The following is a 25,800-nucleotide window of genomic DNA, read 5'->3' as shown; positions in this document are numbered from 1 at the left end:
GAAATGCAAAATGCTTTGTTTCTTATTGGAATAACACTCATGTGCCCACACACTAATATAACCTAATTCTCCCTTACTGAGAAGTGTCTCATCACAATCATACAAATCTGCTTCAGGTCCTTCAGGTAGCCAAACCTAGCGTTTTAGAGGGTTTTGGAGCGTAGTATTCTGTTAGTTTTTGTAAGTACTGTTGTGAGTACTGAACTGTAGCCGGGTATCAATTTGGATTATGTTGGAGACCTTGGGTTGATGTTTTGTATTATGACAGACTTAGTACTCTGGTATGAATGAATGTAATAGGTTGAAATATGTTCCACTACATTATTCATGTGAATAGTAGTTGTGAGTAGGGTATCCGTGAGCCCTATTGGGTTGGACCCTCATATTTATTGGTATCATGGATGTTTGTATGATACAAATATAGGTTAGGTTCTCATATCACACCCTGGGCCCATTTTTAGGGTTCGGGGCGTGACATTTCCATACTGAGCATTCCTCCCCATCGGCCTTAGTACAAACTTATTTCCACAATTCGGCCTAAAACCGTCATATTCACAATCAGTATAAAACCTGTCATATTCATAGTTTGGTGAAAAACCGTCATATCATAAATCTATATAATTTCTGTCTTATCATAACTCTATATGAATCTTGTCATATCATGAATCTGTCTGAATCATGTCTTATCATAAATCTGTATAAAATCATACTCATGCCATACATTTTGAGTGATAATTCATGATATAATAACTGTCTGGGAAAAATATATTTTACTGAGAAATAAACATAAAATCATCTTCTAGGATTTACTTAACTCAAAATACCTGGTTTTTTCCAAATACACACACACACACACACACACACATATATAAAATATACCAAATTATCATTTTCTTATGCCTGATTATTTAGAAATATCATATATAAAAATCCTGTAATCATGGACTTCATTTTAATCAGTTAAATTTCGAAAATAAGCTAACATAATTTATTCCCCTTACCTTATCCTTAGAGTGGTGCTTAGGATCCCCAAACGACGAATCTGTTCCAGTTAAACTGCTAAGGATTGATGCTAGGACCTTGAAATAACGTTTATTCTTCGATTTAACTGAGTTATGGGAGGAAATTTGAAGAGAGAGAGAGAGAGAGAAGAGAGAGAAAATTTCGTAACCCTAGAGAGAGAGAGAGAGAGAATTTTTCCAAAAAAAAAAAATGAACTACGATTTATTTATAGGCTAACTGTCGACGGTTTGGTTTTTAACCAAACCACTTCTTTTACTATTTTACTTGGTAATTCAAAACCGTCGACGGTTTTCCTAAGCTCCACCAAACCATTGACGGTTTGGTCTTGTACCAAACCAGTTTCCCTTATTATTATTATTATTATTATTATTATTATTATTATTATTATTATTATTATTATTTTGTATGGGTCTCTACAGTATTATTATCTTCTAATATATTTTTAAAATTATAAATTAGTCACTACATTTTTTACTATTTTTTACAAATCGATTCTACTTGTGAATAGAAAGACTTCTAAATGGCCAAAAATTATTTTTCTTTATTTATCAAAATTCATTTAAAAAGTTGTCAAGAAGTGGTTCTAGAAAATCACTTTTTGCAATAAGTATTTGTTATACTGCTAGTCAAATACCAATTTGTTTATTTTAAGTGATAAATGTTATAAACACTTTTTTTAAGTGCTCTTAATTGGTCCTTCAAATCACAAGTGCAGAAAGATTTGGAAAAAAATAAAGTTTTTGACAACTAGAGATAAGGTTTCAAAAATAATTGTTTTAATTTTTATTTTCTTAAAATTACATAAGATTATTTAAAATTCTAATTTGTAATTGGTTGGTTAAAATATATTGTGGTTAAACTATTTAATTTAATAATTTTTATTCTTTAAGTAGTGTTGAAATCAAAAATTAATTTCATTATTCTTTGATTATTGACCTCCACCTAGTCTATTTATGTGTGTGTGTGTGTATGTTACACTTAAAAGGTTTGTTAAATCATTGAAAATGGGGCTTGTGTCTAGTTATAGAGAACAACAAGAAATATTATTAACATGAAATGGAAGCTTAATCCAAATTATCCTTGAGACTGACTTGCTTAAGATATGTTCATTTGGGTCCCGAATAAGATTAAAATGTTTACCTTAAAATTTTAAATTTTAAGTGATTGAGTGAAAAAAAGATTTTTACCTCTTTATCTATTGAAATTTATTTGCTTAATTCAAATAATTAAATCCAAATAGTGAAACAAAAATGTTCACGATTATGCAAAACCATGCGCAATGCTGGGTTTAATACATGAACTCTAAACAGTGTTTTCAAAAACTTCAAAATTATCTCAGCTGACTTGATCGACTAATTAAGAAGCCACCAAGGCATAAAAGACTTAGAAGAAGACATGGGAGAGAATGAGACAAAAAACATAAGCAAGGTTTAGAAGTATACTTGGTGAGAATGTCTTGTAGTTGAATCGAAAGATGTCATTAGGGGTAAAGAGAGTCGATGTAAGGAAGAGGGGAGAGTATAGATGTCTAGTGGTCATTCCATATGAGTTTTCCCCTCTATTTTCCTCTTCTTCTTCCTCTTTGGTGCCTATCCTGGAGTCCACTTCTTTATCTCTTCCTTCTTCACCTAGATTGGTCGTGGAATCAAGTAGACCAACCAAGTGAAAGAGAGAGGGAATTCGTCACTTTTGCACCTTATCTGTAGGGTTCCAAACTCAAGCTCCTTCTGGTCGACGATTTTATTTGGTTGGCTTTTTGTTTGCAAAATAAAAGGAGATGAGGATGAAATGATTAATATTAGGAAAAGACTATTGGCACTCTAAAAAAATATTATTATTATTCTATACTTGATTTTTTCATGTATTAAATGGCAAGTCTACCCTTTATTTTTTATTTTGCAAGCGAACGTCAAAAGAAAAAATAAAATAAAGGGTAAATTGATAAAAAATAAAATTATCATTTAATATATGAGAACATAAGCATGGAGTGTTAATGAATTTTTTTTTGGAGTGATATAGGAGTCTTTTATTGAAAAAAAAAAAATACCAGTCCACCCTAAGAAAAGCATAAAAAAAATAAAAAATGCAATTCATATAAATGAAATTCAAAGCATAATGATACATTCCTTTGGTTTCATCCGGAAAGGTGGGCAGAAGTTAAGACAAAAAAAAAGCGACCGTTCGAGTATTCCAAATTGCATGGTAAAAAATGAGAGGAAGAGGGATATATCATATGATAATATCATATAAACAAGAGAATGTCGTTTTTTTTTTTTTAAAGTAATATCATGCAAAAGTTCTTATTTTGAGTAATAATGAAATAAATATAAAGTTAAAAAATTGATATCGAAATAAAAGAAAAAAACACTTTTTTTTTTTTTGGTTGAAATGTGAAAATTTTCCTTCCACATCTAATTCATGTTTGTAAGGATAATACCAACACTTAAATAATAATCTCCATTATTAATTAAAAAAAGAAAAAATGGTTTCTAATCAATTATCTTTCTCCCTATTACTCATAAAAATGTCTTTGTAATCTAAGTTCTCATATAATTATAATATTTATAAACTATATATAAATAGGAAATTTAATAAACAATTATAATTTTATAAAATTTTAAGAAATCTATTGATTTTTTAAATTATTTTTACAACTTTTATTGTAATTTCCTTTGCTTTTTCAATCGATCTGCTTTTTATCCGCACCAACTGCAGGCCGGACGTAGAAATTCCCTACCCATTTTCTGCGATTCTCAGCTGATCAGCAGATATCACTTCATCTGCCATGGCATTGTGCTCAAGCTTTCTCCCGCACATTCCCAACCATCTCAGAGGAAGACCCATCTCTGTTTTCCCCAGAAAAGCTCTCTCCTTAGTTTCTTTCAAGGCTTTCTCTTCTCAAACGCTCGGCTCTACGGCCGAAGGTATGCTTCCCTGATGGCTCCTGACACTCTGCACTTATTCTATGGGGAATCTATGTTTTCTTTTTCCCCAATATCACTTGGAATTTGAGCGATTTGATCTTTTGCGAGTTCTGGTTTTGAAGTACATGTCCGAACGAGCGCTAAATTTGAGGAGTTAGCATTTGTGAGGAGCAGTATGGTATTATTTTCAGTTCAATTGTGCAAAGTAGTGAGTTTTTTTGGGTAATTTTTTGTTAATTGATAACCTGTTCTTGGGTTTTAAGAGGGTCGTGTTGCAAGACTAAGCTGAGGTGAAGGCGTGAAGCGCCATCCTTTAAAGGAGTGTCCCAGAAGTTAGAAATGTTGGGAGGTCTTATCCCAATGACCCAACATCCAACATCCCAATGACCCAACATCCAACATTCAAACTTCTGTAGAATTGTGAACAAGCATTGATACTTTGGATGGAACTGGGAGCTGCAAAGCAAAACAGAGGGTTAGTGGATGGCAAGGCTGAGCTTGATGAGCACCCTAAGTTACTCTGTTGAGAAATTCTGCCCTGGTTGTCGCCTATACACGTCTGCACACAAGTGTGAAGTAATATAGCTTCATGGAATACACACACACAAACACATGTTATCAGAAAAAAACACTCTTTTAACTTACTCGGTCTACACACATCATGATTTTTGATCAAATACTCAAATAGCTTTGAGAAAGGGGTATTTTTAAAAAATGAAAGGGGTATTTTTAAAAAATAATTTAAAGTTATTTGATCATTATAAATAATTTAAAAATGAGATTGATTAATAAGAAACATAAAAATTATTTCTCAAAAAACAGACAGGACATTTTTATAAATTTATTATTAATCTTGCACAATTATTCTTCAACAAATTTATTTTGGCTATTCATGACTAGTGCGTTACTTATTTCTCCCTTTGCTCCCACTTGTACTCGTGGTTGGATTTTGGTCATTCTTTACTTTTGGTAAATATACCAACACACAGCATTTTTCATATACTTCAGTGTGAAATATATGGTTGGCCTAGTTTATATGAGCTGCAATATGTATCATACGTGAAAAGAGCATCCTGAATGGGGGGGGGGGGGTCGTCGCTGAATGCATGTCTGCTTCTTATGTGACTTACTACAGTTTATTATTTAATCTTTAATGAGTTAACTTCAGTTCTTAGTGCATAGAGCACAAATATTGTCAAAAATTTAGAACTCTGCATAACTGTGAAAGTGTTTTATTTTGAACATGTTTGTACATTGATGAATTCTATGTTAGGGATTTAGGAACAATAATCACACACACAAGAAAAACAAGCACACAAAATAAGAACACCAGATTTACGTGATTCGGTCTAATCTAACCTACGTCCACGGAGTATACCAAATAAACTATAACCTGAGAGAAAACAAGAGGAGGAGACACGCACTCAACTCAACTCTTCTCACACTTTTCTCTTTCTCACCTTCAGCACTCTCACACTCCTCGCTTACTCACTTCACAATATTCACATTCACATACAATTGTTTCATTATATAGCTATATTGAATGGATAGGAAAGGAAGGGAGTAATTGAGATATTTAATGGGTTATTTTAGCACGTGGGCATTATCATTCCAGCGCATGAAAGCTGACTCCTCCATGGCTCATTTTCATCTACAACTCATCCTCTTCAAAGCCATTTAATTTTCCATTTCCATTTAATCCGTTTCCATTTTCTTCGTTTCCATTCCAACTTAACAATTTCTCACTTGGAGACGGAGATACTATCTCAATCAGTATATAGATAATGATGTGCTCAAATCTGTCTTCAAGCATGAAGACCAACTGAAGTTGAGCACAACTTCAGTTTCTTTATAGTCACCACCTTTGTCAACATATTTGCCGGATTCTTGTTACATTGGATTTTTTCCAGTGTCAACACTCCATCCTCTAATAGAGATCTGACGAAATGATAACATAATCCAATGTGTTTGGTTCTGGAATGAAATGCAGAGTTCTTTGCTAGATGTATGGCACTCTGACTGTCGCTGTGCAAAATATTTCTTTCCTGCTTTATTCCGAACTCTGTTAACAAACCTTGAAACTAATTCATCTCTTTACTGGCTTTTGTCACTGCTACATACTCAGTTTCTGTAGTGGATAGAACAACAATCTTCTGTATCTGTGACATCCAACTAATAGTTGTTGTGCCAACAATGAACACATATCCTGTGGTGCTTCTGCGATGATCAATTTCACCAACAAAATCGGCATCAACATACCATTGAATTTTCAAGTCTCCTTTGCCGAAACGTAAACACTTATCAATAGTGCTACGTAGATATTTCAAGATCCACTTTACTGCTTCCCAGTGAGTCTTCCCTGGATTTGACATAAACCTGTTGACAACTCCTACTGCTTGATCAATGTTTGGTCTGGTACCAACCATGACGTACATGAGACTTCTAATGGCTAAGGCATAAGGTACCTTAGCCATGAAGTCCTTCTCTTCTTCTGTTTGGGGAGCCTGATCCTTGGAGAGACGGAAGTGACCGACCAGTGGTGTATTTACTGGTTTGGCGTTGCTCATGTTGAATCTCTGTAAAACACGGCTAATATACTCCGACTGAGATAATCGCAATGTTCTCTGTTGCTTATCTCTTGAGATTCGCATCCTAAGTATCTACTCGAACCCAAGTCCTTCATGTCAAACTCCTCTGACATTTGCTGCTTCAATTTCCTGATCTCTTCTATATCTGGTCTTGCAACTAACATGTCATCGACATATAGCCCGATACCTCTTGAAGTAGCAACAGTGGTTGACATTGCACTTCTAAAAGTCTTCTCTGTGCATAAAGATGTCAATTTTTTTGTACCATTGCTCGGGAGCTTGTTTGAGACCATACAAGCTCTTCTTCAATCTGCACACAAGATTCTCTTTATCTTTTACTGAGAATCCTTCTAGTTGTTGCATGTAAATCTTTTCATCAAGATCACCGCGAAGAAATGTCGTCTTCACATCCAACTGCTCGAGATGTAGGCCCTCCGAGGCAACAATGCTCAAGACTGATATGATGGTTGTTAACTTTACAACTGGTGCAAAGATGTTAGTGTAGTCAATTCCTTCCTTTTGCTCGAAGTCTTTAACTACCAATCTGGTTTTGTATCTCCTGGATCCGTCATGCTCTTTTTTGATCCTGTACACCCATTTGTTGTGAAGAGCCTTCTTACCTTGGGATAACTTAGCTAGTTCCCACGTTTTGTTAGAGTTGAGGGACTTCATCTCGTTCTTCATTGCAAGCTCCCACTTGTTTGAATCTCCCGCCTGACATGTTTCATCATAGCATTTGGATTCTCCTCCATTTGTAAGAAGTAAATAATTCATAAACCTCTTATTTGATACATGCTGCCAAGAAGATCTCCTAAGCTCCGGAGCTGGAGTAGGAGGTGGTGGTGCGACAATCTGCTCCACAGATTCCTCTGCCTGAGGAATCTCGACTTTTTGCTGTTGTGTCTCCTCTGCCTGAGGATTCTCGGTGTGTTATGTCCTGACACCTTCTAGGACATCATCCAAGTCTACATAGGTTGTTTCATTTTGAACTGGTTTTGCGGGTTCTATTGGTTCTGTTATGTGTCTGTCTTTGTACATCACATTTTCATTCAAGATCACATCTCTGCTTTTGATTACCTTCTTGTTTTCATCGTCCCAAATGTGATACTCATACTCATCTTCACCATAATCGACAAAGGTGCATTTTTGGGACTTTGGATCATGCTTGTTTCTGACATGATCATTAACATACACATATGCTGCACAACCAAAAATTTTTAAATGTGAAAGTCTCACCTCTTTTTCGCTCTATACCTCTTCTGGTAGACGGTGGTCCAATGGTACTGATGGACTCTTGTTAATCAAGTATGCGGCTGTGTTGACTGTTTCTGCCTAGAACTGCTTTGGTAAGCCTGACTGCATATGCATTCTTTTGGATTTTTTAGTCAATGATTGCTTCATCCGCTTGGTTACGCCGTTGTGCTAAGGCGTACCTGACACAGTTCTTTCCATCCTGATACCATGCTCTTAGCAGAATTTCTTGAACCCTGTGTCTTCATACTCACCACCATTATCAGTTCTCAGCTTCTTGATTTTCAAACCAGTTACATTTTCAACCATTGCTTTCCAAATCTTGAAAGCATGAAAGACATCTGATTTGTATTTCATAAAGTAAACCCATACCTTCCGAGAATGATCGTCAATAAACGTCATGAAATAATTCCTTCCACCTGTGGATGAGACGGTCATTGGTCCTTATACATCTGATTGGACTAGTTCAAGTCTCTCCTTTTTTGGAGTACTGGCGAATGTTTGGAAACTAACCCTCTTCTGTTACCCGAGTGTACAATCCTCGCACATATCAATCTCTACTGACTGTAGATTACTCAACTTTCCCTTTGAGTGCATCACCCTGAGTCCCTTCTCACTCATGTGGTCGAGTCGTTGATGCCAAATGTTGCTATCATCATTTCTTGTAGCAACTGAAATAGACATGTAGACATTAGAAGTCACATAAAGTGTTCTACTTTTCTTACATCGTGCAATTGTTAGTGCACCCTTTGATATCTTCCATTAATCGCTAATGAATGTTGTGGTGTATTCCTCATCTGCCAGTTGACCAACTGAGATAAAGTTCTTTCTCACATCTGGAATATATCTGACGTCCTTCGGCTTCCATACTAACCCATTCATCTTGATCTTCAAAATTCTCTTGTCGGTTATGTCGCAAGATTGATCATTGCCAAGGTATACCTTACCAAAGTCACCTGGCATATACTCTTCTAGGCAATCTTTACTGTAAGTGGCATGAAATGAGGCTCCAGAGTCTAAGACCCAAGACTCCTTCTTGCTCTCCAAAGAGCATATCAACATATCACCTTCTTCTGAAGTAACATTTGCTTCTGTCTTTGCCTCATATTCCTTTCTTGGACCTTTGCATTGGTTTTTGAAATGACTGAACTTTCCACAGTTCCAGCACTCAATGTTCTTTGTGCCCTGGGAACCTTTGGGATTTCTAGATTTGGACCGTTTGGTCCTAAATCTGCTGCAATTGTTTGATCGTCCATGCCCGCTTCCTTTCCAAGAATCTCTCCCTCGGCCATGGTTTTAAATAAAGGCCGCGACCGTTACGTAACGCCATTACGTAAAGGTTTTTTGGGTTACCGATACCGTTACACACAGAGAAATCGGTGGGAAGAAAAATCACGGCCGTAGCGGCCGTTACGGACCGCGACCGTTACGTAACCGCTACAGGACTGTTACACCAAAAAAATATTTTATTTTTTACTTTTTCTTCTTACTTTTTCTCTCTCTTTCATATATCATTCTCAATATACCAAGTGGCAAGAGGAGGAAAAGATTATAATGAGGATGACAATGATACAAAATTTACTTTTTCTTTAAATACTCACAATAGATGCATTAATTAACAATTTCAAAATACTAACTTGTTAGGAATTTTTTTTTTAATAATATTAGTAATGTGATATTTATGTTCTTTATTTTTCAACTTCAACCTTCTTTCTTTTCTAGCTATTTTATATTTATATTATTCGTATGTCTTATGTGTCTAATAGATTAATGGAGTGTATAGTGTATTTTATTTTATTAATTCATTTAGCACACATAAGAATTTATCACAAATAAGAACAATGAGAAGTTTAAATATGCGCACACACGTAATTTTCTATCAATGATGGTTTAAAACAAATGTAAACTTGTTGCCCTTACCAAATAACTTAGTTGCTCGAACTAAAGGGTCCAAAATACACTAAAACCCTTTCTAAGAATGGCCAAAAGCTTAAAACATGCAAGTACGCTAATATGCACAGGGTTGTGCGTGCATCAAAAAAATTCACGGCCGTTACACCCGCTTCCCGTTATGTAACGTCCACTACTCCTGCTTCCCGTTACACTTGTTACCGTTACGTTACGCTACCCGCTACCGTGATTTAAAACCAGGCCCTCGGCTTTCCACGTTCAAGGCTGAACTTGAGGTGGAAGCACTGTTTGACTACATCCTGATCTCTTCTGTCAAAATCATATTGACGACTTCATCAAAGTTTAGTTTTGATTTTCCTGCGGAACTACTGATCGCAATAATAATACCTTTCCAACTCTTAGGCAACTGACTAAGAATCAGTAAGACACGGATCTCACTGTCAAACTTGATTTCTACTTAGGAGAGTTGATCCGACAACTCATTGAAATTATTCAGATGTCTACTAAAATTTTTACTTGCGGACATGTTCATGGTAAATAACTTCTTCATTAAGTGTACCTTATTGGCGGCTGATGGTTGCTCGTACATGTTGGAGAGCGCGTCCATAAGAGACTTGGTGATTGTCATATGCTTGATATTGAAGGCAACAGACTTTGCTAGTGTCATCCTGATAGTTCCGAGAGCTTTTCAGTCAAGCAACTCCCACTTGTCCTTCGTCATGGAATCTGACTTTCCCTTCAATGGTAAGTGCAACTCCTTACCAAACAAGTAGTCCTCAATTTGCATCTTCCATAAACTGAAGTTGGTGTCGTTAAACATCTCGATCTTTAACGTATTTTCGTTTAACATTTCGATTTGTCAATTTAGAGATGGAATTAGCTCAAATAGACAACATGGTTGGATCCGGAACGGCCAAAAACCTAAAAAATGGTTCAAGTCATTCGAAAAACGGACCTGAAATGACTCCGAAAACCTGGTTAAACCTTCTGGTCAAAATTGGTCAACTTTCTGTTAAACTTAACGGAATATACTCCCATTTAACAGAATATTCCTGACACCGTTACCTGGCTATTGACGTGGCAGGTGGGGTCCTGGGATGACATGGACGCTGACGTGGCAAGTTGGCCTAGGGATGCTGTGGTGGCTTACACATGTTTGCTGACGTGGCTCTGACACAGCGTTGATGAGGATGTTGACTCAGCTCTGCTGATGTGGCACGATGACGTCACGCTGGAGTGGGTTGACTAATGACGTGGCAGTAGGGCCCAGTGATGATTGTGCTAAATTACATCAGGTAAATTCTCAGGAAAGTGGGGTGTTACAATGGACCGCTTAAGTCTCACTTTCCTAGACAGAATTTACCTTAGACACGTAATTAGCACAATATAGCTCTTGGGACCTCCAATCTGGTGACTTTGCTCCGATCTGGCAATTTTGCTCTGATCTGGTGACTTTGCTCCGATCTAGCTCTGATACCAATTGTTAGGGATTTAGGAACAATAATTACACACACAAGAAAAACAAGCACACAAAATAAGAACACCAGATTTACGTGGTTCGGTCTAGTCTGACCTACGTCCACGGAGCACACCAAATACACTATAACTTGGGAGAAAAATAAGAGGAGGAGACACACACTCAACTCAACTCTTCTCACACTTTTCCCTCTCTCACCTTCAGCACTCTCACACTCCTGGCTCATTCACTTCACAATATTCACATTCACGTACAATTGCTTCATTATATAGCTATATTGAATGGATAGGAAAGGAAGGGAGTAATTGAGATATTTAATGGGTTATTTTAGCACGCGGGCATTATCATTCCAGTGTATGAAAGTTGGCTCCTCCACGGCTCATTTTCATCTACAAATCATCCTCTTCAAGGCCATTTAATTTTCCGTTTTCATTTAATCCGTTTCCATTTTCTCCGTTTCCATTTCAGCTTAACATTCTAGACCTGCAGTAACTAATTTTATTTGGTATTTAGATCTTAACTGATACTAGTGTATGTTTATTAGGGATTTGGTAATTGCAAGTTTTTTATGTTATTCACCTTTCTTGAGGTAAAATCATTGTTATCATAGCAAATGAGAACTAGGAAGCATTTGAACAGCTTGAAATTCCTTGAATCTGTTATAGGAAATAATTGCTTAGATTTGAAGGGCATTGTTGTGGAATAGTTGTTTTATTTCATATGCGTAGCTGCTTATAACCATGTGAAATAATTGCATGTCCAACCTCCAACATGCATACACATTGGTACGTTTGGCTTGCCAACAGGGACAATTGGCCTGTGATTGCAGCTGGGATTGAATCTTATTTGAGATGGGTACGGTCCAGATGTTGTCTATGTCATTTTTGTTAGGTACGGAGTCAAACCAGTTGCTTCTAACATCCTGGTCATTATGGAATTTGAGAGGGAAGAAGCAGTGGTTACTGAGGAAGAATCATTGAATTAAACGGGTCCAATTGAAGGTTTATTTGGGTAGGTTTTTTCTGTCATAAAAGTTCTGAAAATATAAGCTTTCCGAAAAAAAAAAAAAAAGGAAAAAGAAAGAAAAAACAGAAGAGAGTTATTTGACTGCATAATGAAACAGAAATGCATGTCACGGTGGTTAATGCACCACCACTCTGATAATAGGGCAATGTGACTCATAAATAAGTGAAAGAGAATTAATTTCTATAGCCTCAAATAGTAATGTATTTTTTCTATTTCCATTTTAATTTCACGGTGGATGAGGTATGACATTTGGTGATGACACTGAAGTGGTTGCTGTGGCAGTTGGGATTTGTGAGGCGAAAGGAAGAATTGTATCACTGGCAGTGGCTGTGATGCTGCTTGTGGCATTTGTGGTTGTCAAGGTGATGCCGTAACTGTAGTAATTGCGGTGCTAAAGGTGATTATTGCATTAGTTTAGTGGTAATGCTAATGATTTGGTGCCTTGATAATACAATTAGAGGTTTTGAGAATGAGAGTGATTGACGATGGGGGTTATGTTGGAGTGTGGTGGTGGCAGCCATGGTACCACAGAATAGTGCAGTGATGAGCTGTTATTGGAAATGATGGTTATAATCATCGGGATTGATGGCATCATGGCAGTGGCATCACTAGGGGGTTGGGACTTGAGACGACGATGATGCCAAGGACAGGGTACAGCTGTATGAGTTGGAATTTGTGGTGATGATAAAGTTGGAAATTATTATGATGTTAATGCAGAGTAGCTGCTGTGTGGCTGCAGAGGCGGCAAGTGTTATGTGGCACAAGTGGAGGTTGTAGAGCTGACAGCTCCTTTCTTATATCTTTTATACTGCATTTGGTTTGCAGAATAGATAGTTATCATTTAGGAGTGTAATTGTTTATAAAAAAAATGGCCATGACAAAATTTGCTTCAACCCAATTAACACATGGACTAGGAATAGTTCTTCTCAAATGTCTTCATGGGAATATTGATTCCTGTGCTTTTTGGTGTTCATTAGTATAACATCCTATTCCATTTCACGGTTTTCACTATATTCCATATCTAGACAATATAGTTATTCCATATTCACCCTATTCCATTTCAAAAGCCAAATGGTGCCAGAAGGAGAAGCAATGCCAGTATCAGTTGCTATGGCTTTTTTGCTTGTTTTGTTGCACAATACAATGGAATAAAATATTGTCACTGCATTTCCATTATCTGCCTTTCCCTATGAGTTCATGTCAGTCATGTTGCATACTGGCTTTTGAAACATAGGTTTAGGTTTTTGGTATGTGATAAGGGTTGATTCCTGCTGCACTCATATCTTATTCCACTAAGCTACATCTGATCTTTAGCATGCAACAGATGGATCGCCAGCACGTTTTGGGTTTTTAGGTCTTGGGATTATGGGCTCTCCAATGGCACAGAATCTCATTAAAGCTGGGTATGATTCTATTTCTGGAATTGATTACCAATTCGACATAGATTAAAGATATTTCTTCGAATCATATGAAGAAGAGATTCAGCCTGTCTCCCGTTCTTAAAATTCTTAGAGAAAAACAGTTATCAATAACTTGTTCTGAAAGGCTTCCAAGTTCCAGAAGTGAAATTAAATTCTCATAGCAAAGCTTTGTTCTGCTATTCATTGAGAACTTCTGGTTCAGATTCAGATGTCAGAGCAGTTTTACTTATTCTAGTCAAAATTTGTACCTTAAATTTGCTTAGATATTGTAAGGGATCAACTATTATTTTCTAATGTACGAAGATCTATATGCTAAATGCTAAATTTTGGTTCTTTGATTGGTATGTTTCAGATGTGACGTTACTGTCTGGAATAGGACGAAGAGCAAATGTGATCCTCTCATCAGCTTGGGTGCAAAGTAAGATTGATGTATAACTGCTTGAATTGATATTTTTTGGATTCTCATGTTCATGTGGAATACTTGGAGAAGATATGGTCCAAACATCGCGCGATGTGAATGCAAACTTTGGGTTTTAGCTCTAGCACCCTTGTATTATCTTTTAATAATATATGAGTTATAATGATGAGTGGGGATGGGTGGGGATATTTTGTAATTAATAAGGAAAAGCTTATTGCCCAGGTTCCAGCCACACCATCTTTTAAGATGCTGGGAAGGCTTGAAAAACTCAATTCCTTGAGCTTATCTGATGCTTGGGCAGCTAAATACAAATGGACCAAGATGCTAGTGGTAGAAGCATACTTATATTTTTATTTCCCACCTTTTTGGGATCGCTTCTGCCATTCCCTACATAGTATTGCACATGGAAATAGCAAAGCAAAGAGTTTAAAATATAACCATATAATAATTGTATGGTAGGCATTCTGTCTGCTATGGTGTTCATGCATGACTCTTGTCATACAATTCTTTTCCTTTGTTCAATCTTAGTTATTGGGATTTTACTTTGCCTTCTTTGCACTTTTATCCATTGGTCATTCTTATGTGGGGATGTTTATTGTAAGTTGCCAGCACAGTCTATGATGCAGGGGCAGCATCAAGGTTCTGCAGCCATGGGAGAAATAAGAAGAATTGAATAGAGGAAGGAAGGGGAAGGGAGGAGAGAGGAGATGCCCGGGGGAACTCACATTCACAGCTCAGTTCAAATTCAACAATAATTGCTTACAACATGGCTTTCACGCACTATTTATAAGAAAGCCTCTTCACATGAAATTACATATAAACCCCTAAAACTACATTATTACAAACATACCCCTAGCAAACACAAATACTACAAGTACAAACAAGCCCCCAAATACACATAAACTATCTTAATTATTCTAAACACATAGTAAACTACTAATTAAACTGAACAATTCTCGATTTCAGTTCTCAAGTATTCTCTAGCAAGGATCTTCCTAGGTCTTACTTCTTGTCTTACATCAATATATAAGAATGTAGAGTGGCTCCTTGATTCATCATGTTTCGTATGTGGATTTACACACAATACATACATACATACATACATACATATATGTATGTTCACACACACACACACACACACACACACACTAAGGGGAAGCCTAAGCACAATGGTAAAGTTGTTGCCTTGTGACTTAGAGGTCACAGGGTTGAGGTATCGAAATAGTTTTTTGTAAAAATGCAAGATAAGGCTGCGTACTATGGACCCATTGTGGTCTGTCCCTTTCCTGGACCCGCATATGCAGGTGCTTTGTGCACCGAGGGCTGCCCTTATATGTATGAATGCACTCTTGTTGTTACGTTTAACTTTATAGGCTAAGAAATTCACTACTGTATTATCTACATTTGTTCCTTATTTATGGCTTACATATAAACCCCTAAAACTACATTATCACAAGCATACCCCTAGTGGACACAAATACTGCAAACAAGCCCCCAAATACACATAAACTATTTTAATTATTCTAAACACATAGTAAACTACTAACTAAACTCAACAATTCTCGATCCAGTTCGTCTTATGTATTCTCTAGCAAGGATCGTCCTAGGTCTTACTTCTTGTCTTACATCAGTCTACAAGAATGCAGAGTGGCTCCTTGATTCGTCATGTTTCGTATATGGATTCACACACAATACATACATACATGTTGTGCAAATTAATGCGCAGCGGAAACAAACATCTTACAACGCAACAACCAACTGTGAAATATACAGAAAAACACAATCACGCAGATAATACAAAAGTAATAAAACAATGACATGAAGAATTACGTGGTTCGGCAATGCCTACATTCATTGGAGCAAACGACAGTGAATTTTCCCTATCTTCTGTCCAAATATGGATTACAACATACAATATGTATATATAACCCTCCCGGTGGTTTTCCCCCGAAACCCAACCTATACAACTTCCCAATTCAAAATTTGAAAACTGGCGCCAAGTAACTGAGCAAAACCGTCGACGATTTCAGTCATACATAAGGGGGAGCCTAGGTGCACACACACACACACACACACACACACACACACACTAAGGGGGAGCCTAGGTGCAATGGTAAAGTTGTCGCCGTGTGACTTGGAGGTCAACAGGGTTGAGGTGTCAAAACAGTTTCTTGCAAAAATGCAAGATAAGGCTGCATACTATAGATCCATTGTGGTCTGTCCCTTCCTTGGATTGCGCATATGTGGGAGTTTTGTGCATCGGGCTACCCTTATATGTGGTAGGCTTGCCAAGGCTTGGGTCCTTAACTACAAAAAATATTATTTATAAAACCTAACTTAATCTCAAGTTCAGTAGAAAGTGGGGGAAGTCGGGTATCGATCCATGGGGATTAGAGTGCAGTTATCGACCACTTCCAAAATAGTTTATTAAAGCTTTGTATAAAAAAGAAGTGAAAAGGTGGGATTTTTGTGGTGTAAAGGTGGGGTTTTTCTAACAATCCCAATGAAAGCATGTAAAACCTAAGTTAACCCTACTCCCACAAAGCAGTGCTCAATCATGGATTTGACCTAAGATGTTGTGTGCGTAATCTAAGTTTAGTGAGTTTACCGTATTAAACTAACCGGAAATCGGCTAAACAGTCCAAGGAGCCATTCGATGGCATAGGGTAGCAAGGGTGTACCAACTATCCAGAGCACGGTCGGGAACCGGAGTATATTCTATCACAACGATCACGAGAACCTCTATGGGAGACTATAGCTTACTACGTGTACTTGACTGAAGCTGTAGAAGTGTTATCCTATCTCTAAGGATGCAATCACAATCAAGCAATAAAAGAAAGTAGTAAATGAAAGCATGTAAATGAAAGTAGTAAATTGAAAGCATGTAAAAATCGATCCTTTGTATTTGAGTCGTCTCACAAACACCTGTCCCTACAAGGGATGATCACCTAATCTAACAAAGCAAGTAAAAATCACTCCTTGGTATTTGAGTCGTCTGTCACTAACGACTATCCTTGCAATGGAATGATCACCAATCTACAGTTGGCTCTCAATGGTGTTCTAGGTCTGTCACTAACCTAAAATCGGCCAAAGAGGAACCCAGAGCACATTGTCGAAGCTAGTATTTATACCCATTAGGGTTTACGAGGTTTGAAATTCAAATAAGGAAACTTTGTAGCAAATCTTGCTAAGAAGATCGTCACTGTCGACCAAGTTGCACCCATGCTTTCCCTGATCGTGCCTTGGTCGAGACTCGCGGGAAATCAGGAATTCGAATCTTCAGTGTCTTCGACTTAGTCGCACTTCAGGGTCTTGCTGGTTGAGTTGATGGTCGAGACTTGTAGGATCTCGATCTTCAGGAAGTCTCAGGAACTTGACATAGTTGCCCCTCAAGGTCTCTTGAGTGACCGCTTGGTCGATAGTCTCGGTATTTCTTGGCTTAGGAGACTTCAGCATCTCGCCTTAGTCACTCGTGAGGGTCACATGGTCAAACACTTGGTCGAGTCTTGTAGCATTTCAATCTCAGACTGAACCTCGGAGTCTGCAGTGGATGACTAGGTTGCCCCTTGTGTTGCTGGTCGCACCACTTGGTCGAGCAAAGACTTCCTTTTCTCTATTGATTCAAGGCTTTGGGAGCTTGGTTTAACATCTGACTTTGAGCTTTGTGTATTCCAAATACTCCTTTAGCTTCTCATATGCCAAATTCCTTGGTTTTAACCTGTATTTCCTGAAACACAAACAAACCTTGCATAACTCCGAACAATGTTAACAAAGGGTTACATACAACACAAATGAGGATAAATAAAGGTAAATGGGGGCCTAAAATAATATATTTTAGGAACACATTACAACCACCAACTTACACTTTGCTAGTTCTCGAGTAAAGCAAAAGCTAAGAAAATTAAGAAAAACTAGAAAATCCTGACTACCTCCTCTTTCGTGGGAAACACGATTGCATTTACCATATGCAACAAGACTTTAAACCCCTAGGTTGGCCCTAGTGGAAGAGTTCTAGTCTCGTGAGGGTTTCCAGGGCGGTACCCACAAACACCAATTATCAGTGACTAAAAATACATGCAACACAGTTATACTAGTTTACATACAAGGATATAACCTAATTACACACAGGCTTCTGCATACATGACTCTGTTATACACACTCCACAACAAGTTACTCATGCAAGTCTCAACAAGATACAATCATTATCGACAGCACACTCACAGATAATCAACTGGTAATTACAATTTAGAGCTAACATTATCATGTAACTTCAAGTATAAATGGGTTACATCTTAAGGCGTGTGTAAAGTGTATGATCTGTCAGACTCAAGATATCTCTTGGACACCTATAGAATGGTCGCCTTGACTCAGCCTCACTTATATTCTCTAAAAAATCACTCGAGAAAATGGGTTCACTCTCCATATGTGAGGCATAATGTCATGATCAAACATCCCACATATGTTCAAGAACTAACACTAAAGTATAGAGTGAACTACTCTCATAAGGAAAGAATCCAGTCTATGAATGAGGTGTTAGGTCCTTCACCCTAGCATCTTCTTACCTACTCTCCACATCCAATGAAGACCACCCTAGACCGACTAACTTATAGACGAGGCGTGAGTACATCGTATGCATTGGACATCTGAAGAGTCTTTATACTTTGGTAGAACCCGAGTTGTGTCCTTAGTTTGACCTTTTTGTAATTGGAGCGGGCATTCTATATATTTTTATTTTTTTTTACTTTCTTCTGCTCATACTTTTATCATTTTTCTTTCATGGTCAACTAGGACAATCTTCACAACTTTTTGGGGTCTTCATACTTCCGAAGAGAAATTAAGCTTAGAATGGGGTCCATGAAATAAGTCTAACTCTAGGGGTGGCTCAATTTTCATGTCTTGAGTAAGCTACAAGACCTAAGTTTATATCTCCCCACAAGAAATCACCCCTAGTCTAGAAAATGCAAAAACCGAGACCAGCAGCAAATAAAAATCAAAAAAAGGAAGTTGAGTTCCGTAAACTCAGAGTTGACGTCAAACACTCCAGAAAAACGAAAGGCTCAACAGTACCTCACAAGGTGTCATAGTCGTCACGTATGTTCTCTCAATGCTCTCAAGGAACCCTAAGTGCTACAAATCATGTGTACGTGTGTTTTTAGCCTTGCCTTGCGAAGTACCATTTGAATACAAGATTTTACATAACCATGTTAACATGAATGAATCTCTAGTTAATCTACCTAGAGTGGCATGTCATTACATAGGCTATATTATGTGAAACTACGCACAAGCAACTCACTACTTTGTTAGTGAGCATAACAAGGTCATATACACTATGACCTGAGCATGTAACATGAAAGTAATATACAAGTATGTATATAGTATAAGCAGTGCTAACATGCCATGAAACAATCAAATATTCACTGAAAAATTTAAATTGTTGTCATTTTTGTGCTTACCTACCCCCTACCCCCAACTTAAAACTTCAGTGTCCTCACTGGAGTATGGAAGAGAAAGAACGTGGGAGACAGTGAGGAGAACACTACATAGGCCAATAAAAATAACTAGTGTACCTGCATTTGTTAGAAGCATATATAAACCAAAAATATTATGCATGCAATGATACACGAAGCACAAAAAGACATTAAGCAAAAACACCATGTAAATTGTATTAATTTCCAAAGGCAATACAAAGTATTAGGAATAGTATAGCACAAGTACAACCTTTTCAAAAACATGGTGAAATGACCTACAATTAAATACAAATAAAAGAAAGGGACACAATAAAAAATGTGCCGCAAAAGCACAATCTATAGAGTAGCCAATAGGTCATTTCAATCTTCCTCTGACTCCGAGTCCGAATCTGGATTTCAGGGGAGCAGCCGGGGCCATCATAGGTTGCCACAGCTGCGACTATTTTTCGTAGTGCCTCCACCAGTGCATTCCATATTACCAGGCCCAATGTGGAAGGAGGTACACTAGCAGGAATTGGTGGAGTCACAGAGGGCACTTGTGGAGTCCTTGTCCTTTCCCCCGCAGCACCTTGCCTCTGTGTAGACAATTCTTCTCTTTGTCGGGCTTGGTATTGGCGATTCCGAGTAGGGATTCATGAGGCCTGGCCTTGCTTCTCATTCGTCTTCGTTCCTGAGCGTAGCTCCATCTTAGAAAATAGAAGAAAAAACAGAGGAGAACAGGTGCTCAAAAAGAACACGGATGAAACCCTAGATTGTCGAGAAGGTTTCTGAATGACGATGAGGTCGCCGGAGTTACGTCCTATGGTCAGAGAAGTGCCGGAGGTTCGGAGATGGTGCTTAGTGTTCGGGTGACGAAGTTGGAGGGTGGGGCGACGAGAGTTGACTAAGAGTTGACAATGGCGGGAGATGAAGAGTCGTTGGTGCACAGGTGTTTAAACGACCTTTTGACAATTCGACCAAGTCGCACCAGCTTATGTGCTTGTTGCGCTTGGGCGCCCCCCTCTAACTGAAACCAGAACGTTGACTCTCGACTAAGTCGCGCGCCAGCTTAGTGCTGGTCGTAGGCATCATCGATTCTTTCGGCACTTTGTATGCTCAGAGGAGTTCAGGGTTTAGACCAGGTCGCACCAGTCGACGTAAACGTTGCGCCCTTGGTCGAACTCCTTAGCACTTTGGAACTCAGAAACCTTCATGCCCCCAAATATCCTATGCCCTACTCCATAGGTTTCACACTCTATTTACAATATTTATATACATCCTAAGAACTCAAGAAGAAAATAAAAATACTCAGGTTGCCTCCCGAAAGCGCTAAGTTTTCCGTCTTCAGCCATATGCACTAAAGCTCATATTGAACTCAGCTGGGTTTGAAGCTAAAATTTTCCTCCCTCATTTCCTTGTTAGCCGCCGTTTTGCATACCCCCAACTTAAACTCTAAATCGGAGGCCGCATCATGGATTGCAAGAATTTGCTCGTTTGGATCCTCTGGGTCAAATATAGAGGGGCTCTCTAGTTGAAGGGTACTCTTTAAGGAGTCCTTCCACAGAATTGAGAGATTAGCTTCCTCAAAGTGTTTAATATTCATGTCATCACCCATCGTTTGGACAGATTGAAGTAGATGCTAGTATGCATGGAATACGTTCAGCTGGAGTTGCATATGGCCAAAGGAAATATCCATAACCCCTATCCTACGTTGAATGCTGGCGTTAGCCATGGCTAAGAATGGTCGTCCTAAGAGGACAGGGATCGGATTCTTGGAAGGCTCCATGAAAGATAATAAAATCAACAGGATAATAGAACTCTTCCACCTTGATCAGTATGTCCTCAACTACACCCCGTGGTCTTTTTATCGATCAGTCTGCAAAACACAAGGTGACCAGGGTGACTTTCATCTCTCCTATGTTAAATTGCTGGAAAACTGAGTACGGGAGTATGTTCACACTTGAACCTAAATCCAAAAGAGCCCTATCAACGGTGTAATTTCCAATTACACATGAAATGGATGGCGTGTCGGGGTATTTTAGTTTGGGAGGGAGGCGACCTAATACTATTGAGCTCATGTGCTCGTCCAGCTTCACTTGTTCATCCACAGGTGCCCTTAACTTTTGTTGTAGCCTGTATAAGTCCTTGAGGACTTTGACATACATAGGTGTTTTCTTAATATAATCTAAGAGAGGCTTGTTGACTTGAATTCGTCTAAATGCGTCCAAGATGGACTCAGTTGTGGTCTCCTTCTTAGATGAAGAGGGCATAGGAAGAGCTGCAAGGTGTGGTGCTGGGAGGGGCATAATGAGGCTTTGCTCCTCTAGCAGTGGGTGAGGAAATAGAGGGTTCATTCATTGAACTAGAGGAGGATTGGGGGGAAGTTTCAACATTGGATTCTACCTTCTTGTCCTTCTCATTCTCTTCCTTGCTCAATTGCTCCTTGACCCTTTCGTTTACCATCCTACCACTTGGAATGGTGGTCACCGCCTGGTCCTGCTCATTACAGACGAGGGACTAGCGTTCGGTTCACATTCTACCTCGTATTGGCGTTTGGGGTTCACTAAAGGCTAACTCGGTAACTTTTCCTCATCTCTCCAACTCAAAGAAGTAGCTAGTTGCCCCATGGTGGCTTCCAGTTTGGCTATGGATTAGGAGTGGGAGTGAAGGAGTTGCTGATCTACTTGGTGATAAGCCTTATTGCCCTTGAGGGCTTTCAGCATCGTCTCCTGAAATGTATCATATTTGGGTTGAGAAGGAGGTGGTTGCTGAAAGGATGAAGTTCTAGGGGCAGAAGTAGGATGGGTTTGAGAGTTATGATATGAGCGAGGAGGTGGAGCATTAGGATCTTGTTGAGGTCTTTGGGCTTGAAAACCCGGAGCTTGTGACCTCCAGGAGAAGTTGGGATGTTGTCTCCACCTAAGATTATACGTATTTGAGTAGGGGTTGTGTGACGGCCTATCGTACCAATTATGAGTAGAGTTAACCTCTTCTTGCACAAGCTCAGGCTGAGAAGATGCATGTGAGCAATTGTAGCATGTATGTGAAGGGTCGGAGCAGATCGCACACACTTTTGCACAAGCCTTTGGCTTCGGTTGCTATCTTAAGGATAGGAACTGATCTAACTTTTGAGATATGGTGTGTAGGGTGGGTGCTAGGTCATGGCCTGTGGCCCTCTCATAAACTCCCCTAGGTTTGGAAATGGAAGGTTCGGAGGGTCTGCGAATAGCAACAGTATGCTGTTGAGAATTTTCAGCAAGAGACTTCATTCTTGTGCTTAGTGAGGAAAGTACCTCCACATGATGCATCTACCATGGACCTATTTCTCTTGGCCAATCCTTCGTAGAAGGTTTGGACTAATTGTCATTTAGGGACTTGATGATGTGGGCATTTACGTAGTAGGTCCCTAAAACGCTCTAGGTCTCGAAGAATAGTTCCCCACCCGACTGAGAGAAACTTGTGATTGCCTTTCGCAGCTGGTTAGTCTTCCCAAGTGGGAAGTACTTCTTTAAGAATTCGTGCTGCATGGTGGCCCAGGTGGTCACCGAGTTTGGCTCTAAGGACGTCAGCTAATATTTGATCTTTTCCTTCAGAGAAAATGGGAATAGCCTTTGGCGAAGGGCATCATCATCAAAATTATTGATGCGGATCGTGGAGCATATCTCGAGAAATTCATCGAGATGCTGATAAGGATTTTCTCTGAAATTCCTATGAAAAGTGGGTAGCATCGAGATGATGGAAGTTTTGATCTCGAATTGTGCCACCTGAACATTCAGGAATTGGATGCATGACGGCAAAGTGTACGCATTAGGCACAAAGTAGTCCCTAAGAGGCCGAAGGGGTTGCTCTCCCACCACAGGTAGGTGGGGAGCTTGGGGTTCCAAGATTTGGTCAGCGGGAACCGGTGGGTGTTCGGCCATTACCTTGGGTTTGGACGACTCTGCAGACTTGGGATTTGAAGTGGGTTTCCTAAGAGACCTAAGGGATCTCTCAATCTCGGGGTCGATCGGAACTAACTTGGGCTCCAGAGAACGCAAACCTAGCATACACAAATATAGCGCACATGATCAATACTTCAGAGTGACAAAACAAAGAAAATAAAAATTAATAAAGATAAAAGAAAAGGAGAGCAAAGAGAAAAACAAAGGTATAACACGCTAAAATAGAAATTGGCTAATAACCATGACTTAATCCTCGACAACGGTGCCAAAATTTGGTAGGCTTGTCAATACTTGGGTCCTTAACTACAAAAAATAATATTTATAAAACCTAACTTAATCCTAAGTTCAGTAGAAAGCATGGGAAGTCGGGTATCGATCTACGGGGATTAGAGTGCAGTTATCAACCACTTCCAAAATAGTTTATTAAAGCTTTGTATAAAAAGAAGTGAAAAGGTGGGATTTTTGTGGTGTAGAGGTGCGGTTCTTCTAATAGTCCTAATGAAAGCATGTAAAATCTAAGTTAACCCTACTCCTACAAAGCAATGCTCAATCATGGATTTGACCTAGGATGTCGTGTGCATAATCTAAGTTCAATGAATTTACCGTATTAAACTAACCGAAAACCGGATAAACAGTCTAAGGAGCCATTCAATGGCATAGGGTAGCAAGGGTGCACCAACCGTTTGGAGTACGATCGGGAACCGGAGTTTACTCTATCACAACAATCACGAGAACCTCTATGGGAGATTGTAGCCTACTACGTGTACCTGATTGAAGTTGTAGAAGTGCTATCCTATCTCTAAGGACGCAATCACAATCAAGCAATAACAAAAGCAGTAAATGAAAGCAATTAAAAGAAAGCATGTAAATGAAAGCAGTAAATTGAAAGCATGTAAAAATCGATCCTTTGTATTTGAGTCGTCTCTCACAAACGCCTGTCCCTACAAGGGATGATAACCTAATCTAACAAAGCAAGTAAAAATCACTCCTTGGTATTCGAGTTGCCTGTCACTAATGACTGTCCCTACAACAGAATGATCACTAATCTACAGTTGGCTCTCAATGGAGTTCTAGGTCTGTCACTAACCTAAAATCGGACAAAGAGGAACCTAGAGCACATTGTCGAAGCTATTATTTATACCCATTAGGTACAAAGTTTGAAATTCAAATAAGGAAACTCTGCAGCAAATCTTGCACAAAAGATCGTCATTCGTCGCTGTCGACCAAGTCGCATCCATGCTTCCCCTGATCGCGCCCTGGTCGAGACTCGCAGGAAATTAGGAATTCAAATTTTCAGTGTCTTCGAATAAGTCGCACTTCAGGGTCTTGCTGGTCGAGTTGATGGTCGAGACTTGTAGGATCCCGATCCTCAGGAAATCTCAGGAACTCGACATAGTCGCCCCTCAAGGTCTCTTGGGCGCCCGCTTGGTCGATACTCTCAGTATTTCTTGGCTCAGGAGACTTCAGCATCTTGCCTTAGTCGCCCGTGAGGGTCACATGGTTGAACACTTGGTCGAGTCTTGCAACATTTTGATCTCAGTCTGAACCTCGAAGTCTGCAGTGGATGACTAGGTCACCCCTTGTCTTGCTGGTCGCACCACTTGGTCGAATAAAGACTTCCTTTTCTCTAATGATCCGAGGCTTTGGGAGCTTGGTTTAACATCTGACTTTGAGGTTTGTGTATTCCAAATTCTCTTTTAGCTTCTCGTATGTCTGATTCCTTGGTTTTAACCTGTATTTCCTGAAATACGAACAAACCTTGCATAACTCCAAAAAATGTTAACAAAGAATTACATACAACACAAATGAGGATAAACAAAGGTGAATAGGGGCCCTAAAATAGTATATTTTAGGAACACATCAATATACATGTATACACTCTTGTTGATACCTTTTAACTTTATAGGCTCAGAAATTCACTATTGTCTTATCTACATTTGTTCCTTATTTATGGCTTATTGTTCAGTAAGTATATCCTGGAAAAATTCAATCTGGAAAATCTACATTGACACGGATTTGCTCTTTCATGCAGGCATAAATCTTATCCTGAGGAAGTAACCGCATGTTGTGATATAACATTTGCTATGCTGGCTGATCCTCAGAGTGCAGTGAGTATGTTACATTCAAGCATGCTTGCTTGTGTTATTATGTTTGCATTGGCTTTTTGTAACTGCTTCCAATCAGGTTGATGTTGCTTGTGGAAAGCATGGGGCTGCAAGTGGAATGGGTCCTGGTAAAGGGTAACTCATGTTCCTTTTGTTATGATTTTTAAATTACTAGATTATGATTCCTTAAACTTCTTAACATAGGAAGCTTTTTATGTAAGAATATACTATGTTCTGTTTGCGACTCATGTGGTCCAGAATCCAGTTC

At 38.8% G+C, this 25,800-nt stretch overlaps 1 protein-coding gene across 2 annotated transcripts in view; it reads left to right on the top strand.

The window, feature by feature from the left end:
- The first annotated feature begins 3,705 nt into the window (after window positions 1–3,705).
- Window positions 3,706–25,800, top strand: part of LOC131164936 (glyoxylate/succinic semialdehyde reductase 2, chloroplastic) — a 36,304-nt gene continuing 14,209 nt past the window's right edge. Inside the window, exons 1-5 of one of the 2 annotated variants that reach the window (XM_058122497.1) lie at window positions 3,706–3,947; window positions 13,525–13,603; window positions 13,974–14,039; window positions 25,460–25,535; window positions 25,612–25,667. In XM_058122497.1, the coding sequence (XP_057978480.1) occupies window positions 3,809–3,947; window positions 13,525–13,603; window positions 13,974–14,039; window positions 25,460–25,535; window positions 25,612–25,667 (416 nt within the window). In that variant the 5' untranslated portion in view covers window positions 3,706–3,808. The remainder of the gene's footprint in view (window positions 3,948–13,524; window positions 13,604–13,973; window positions 14,040–25,459; window positions 25,536–25,611; window positions 25,668–25,800) is intronic. The other variant, XM_058122498.1, reaches the window with a different exon arrangement.

Source organism: Malania oleifera, chromosome 9, assembly GCF_029873635.1.
Source record: "Malania oleifera isolate guangnan ecotype guangnan chromosome 9, ASM2987363v1, whole genome shotgun sequence".
NCBI classification, from domain to species: Eukaryota; Viridiplantae; Streptophyta; class Magnoliopsida; order Santalales; family Ximeniaceae; genus Malania; species Malania oleifera.
The sequence above is the reverse complement of the archived record's forward strand: the minus strand, read 5'-3'. Positions and strand labels throughout refer to the sequence as shown.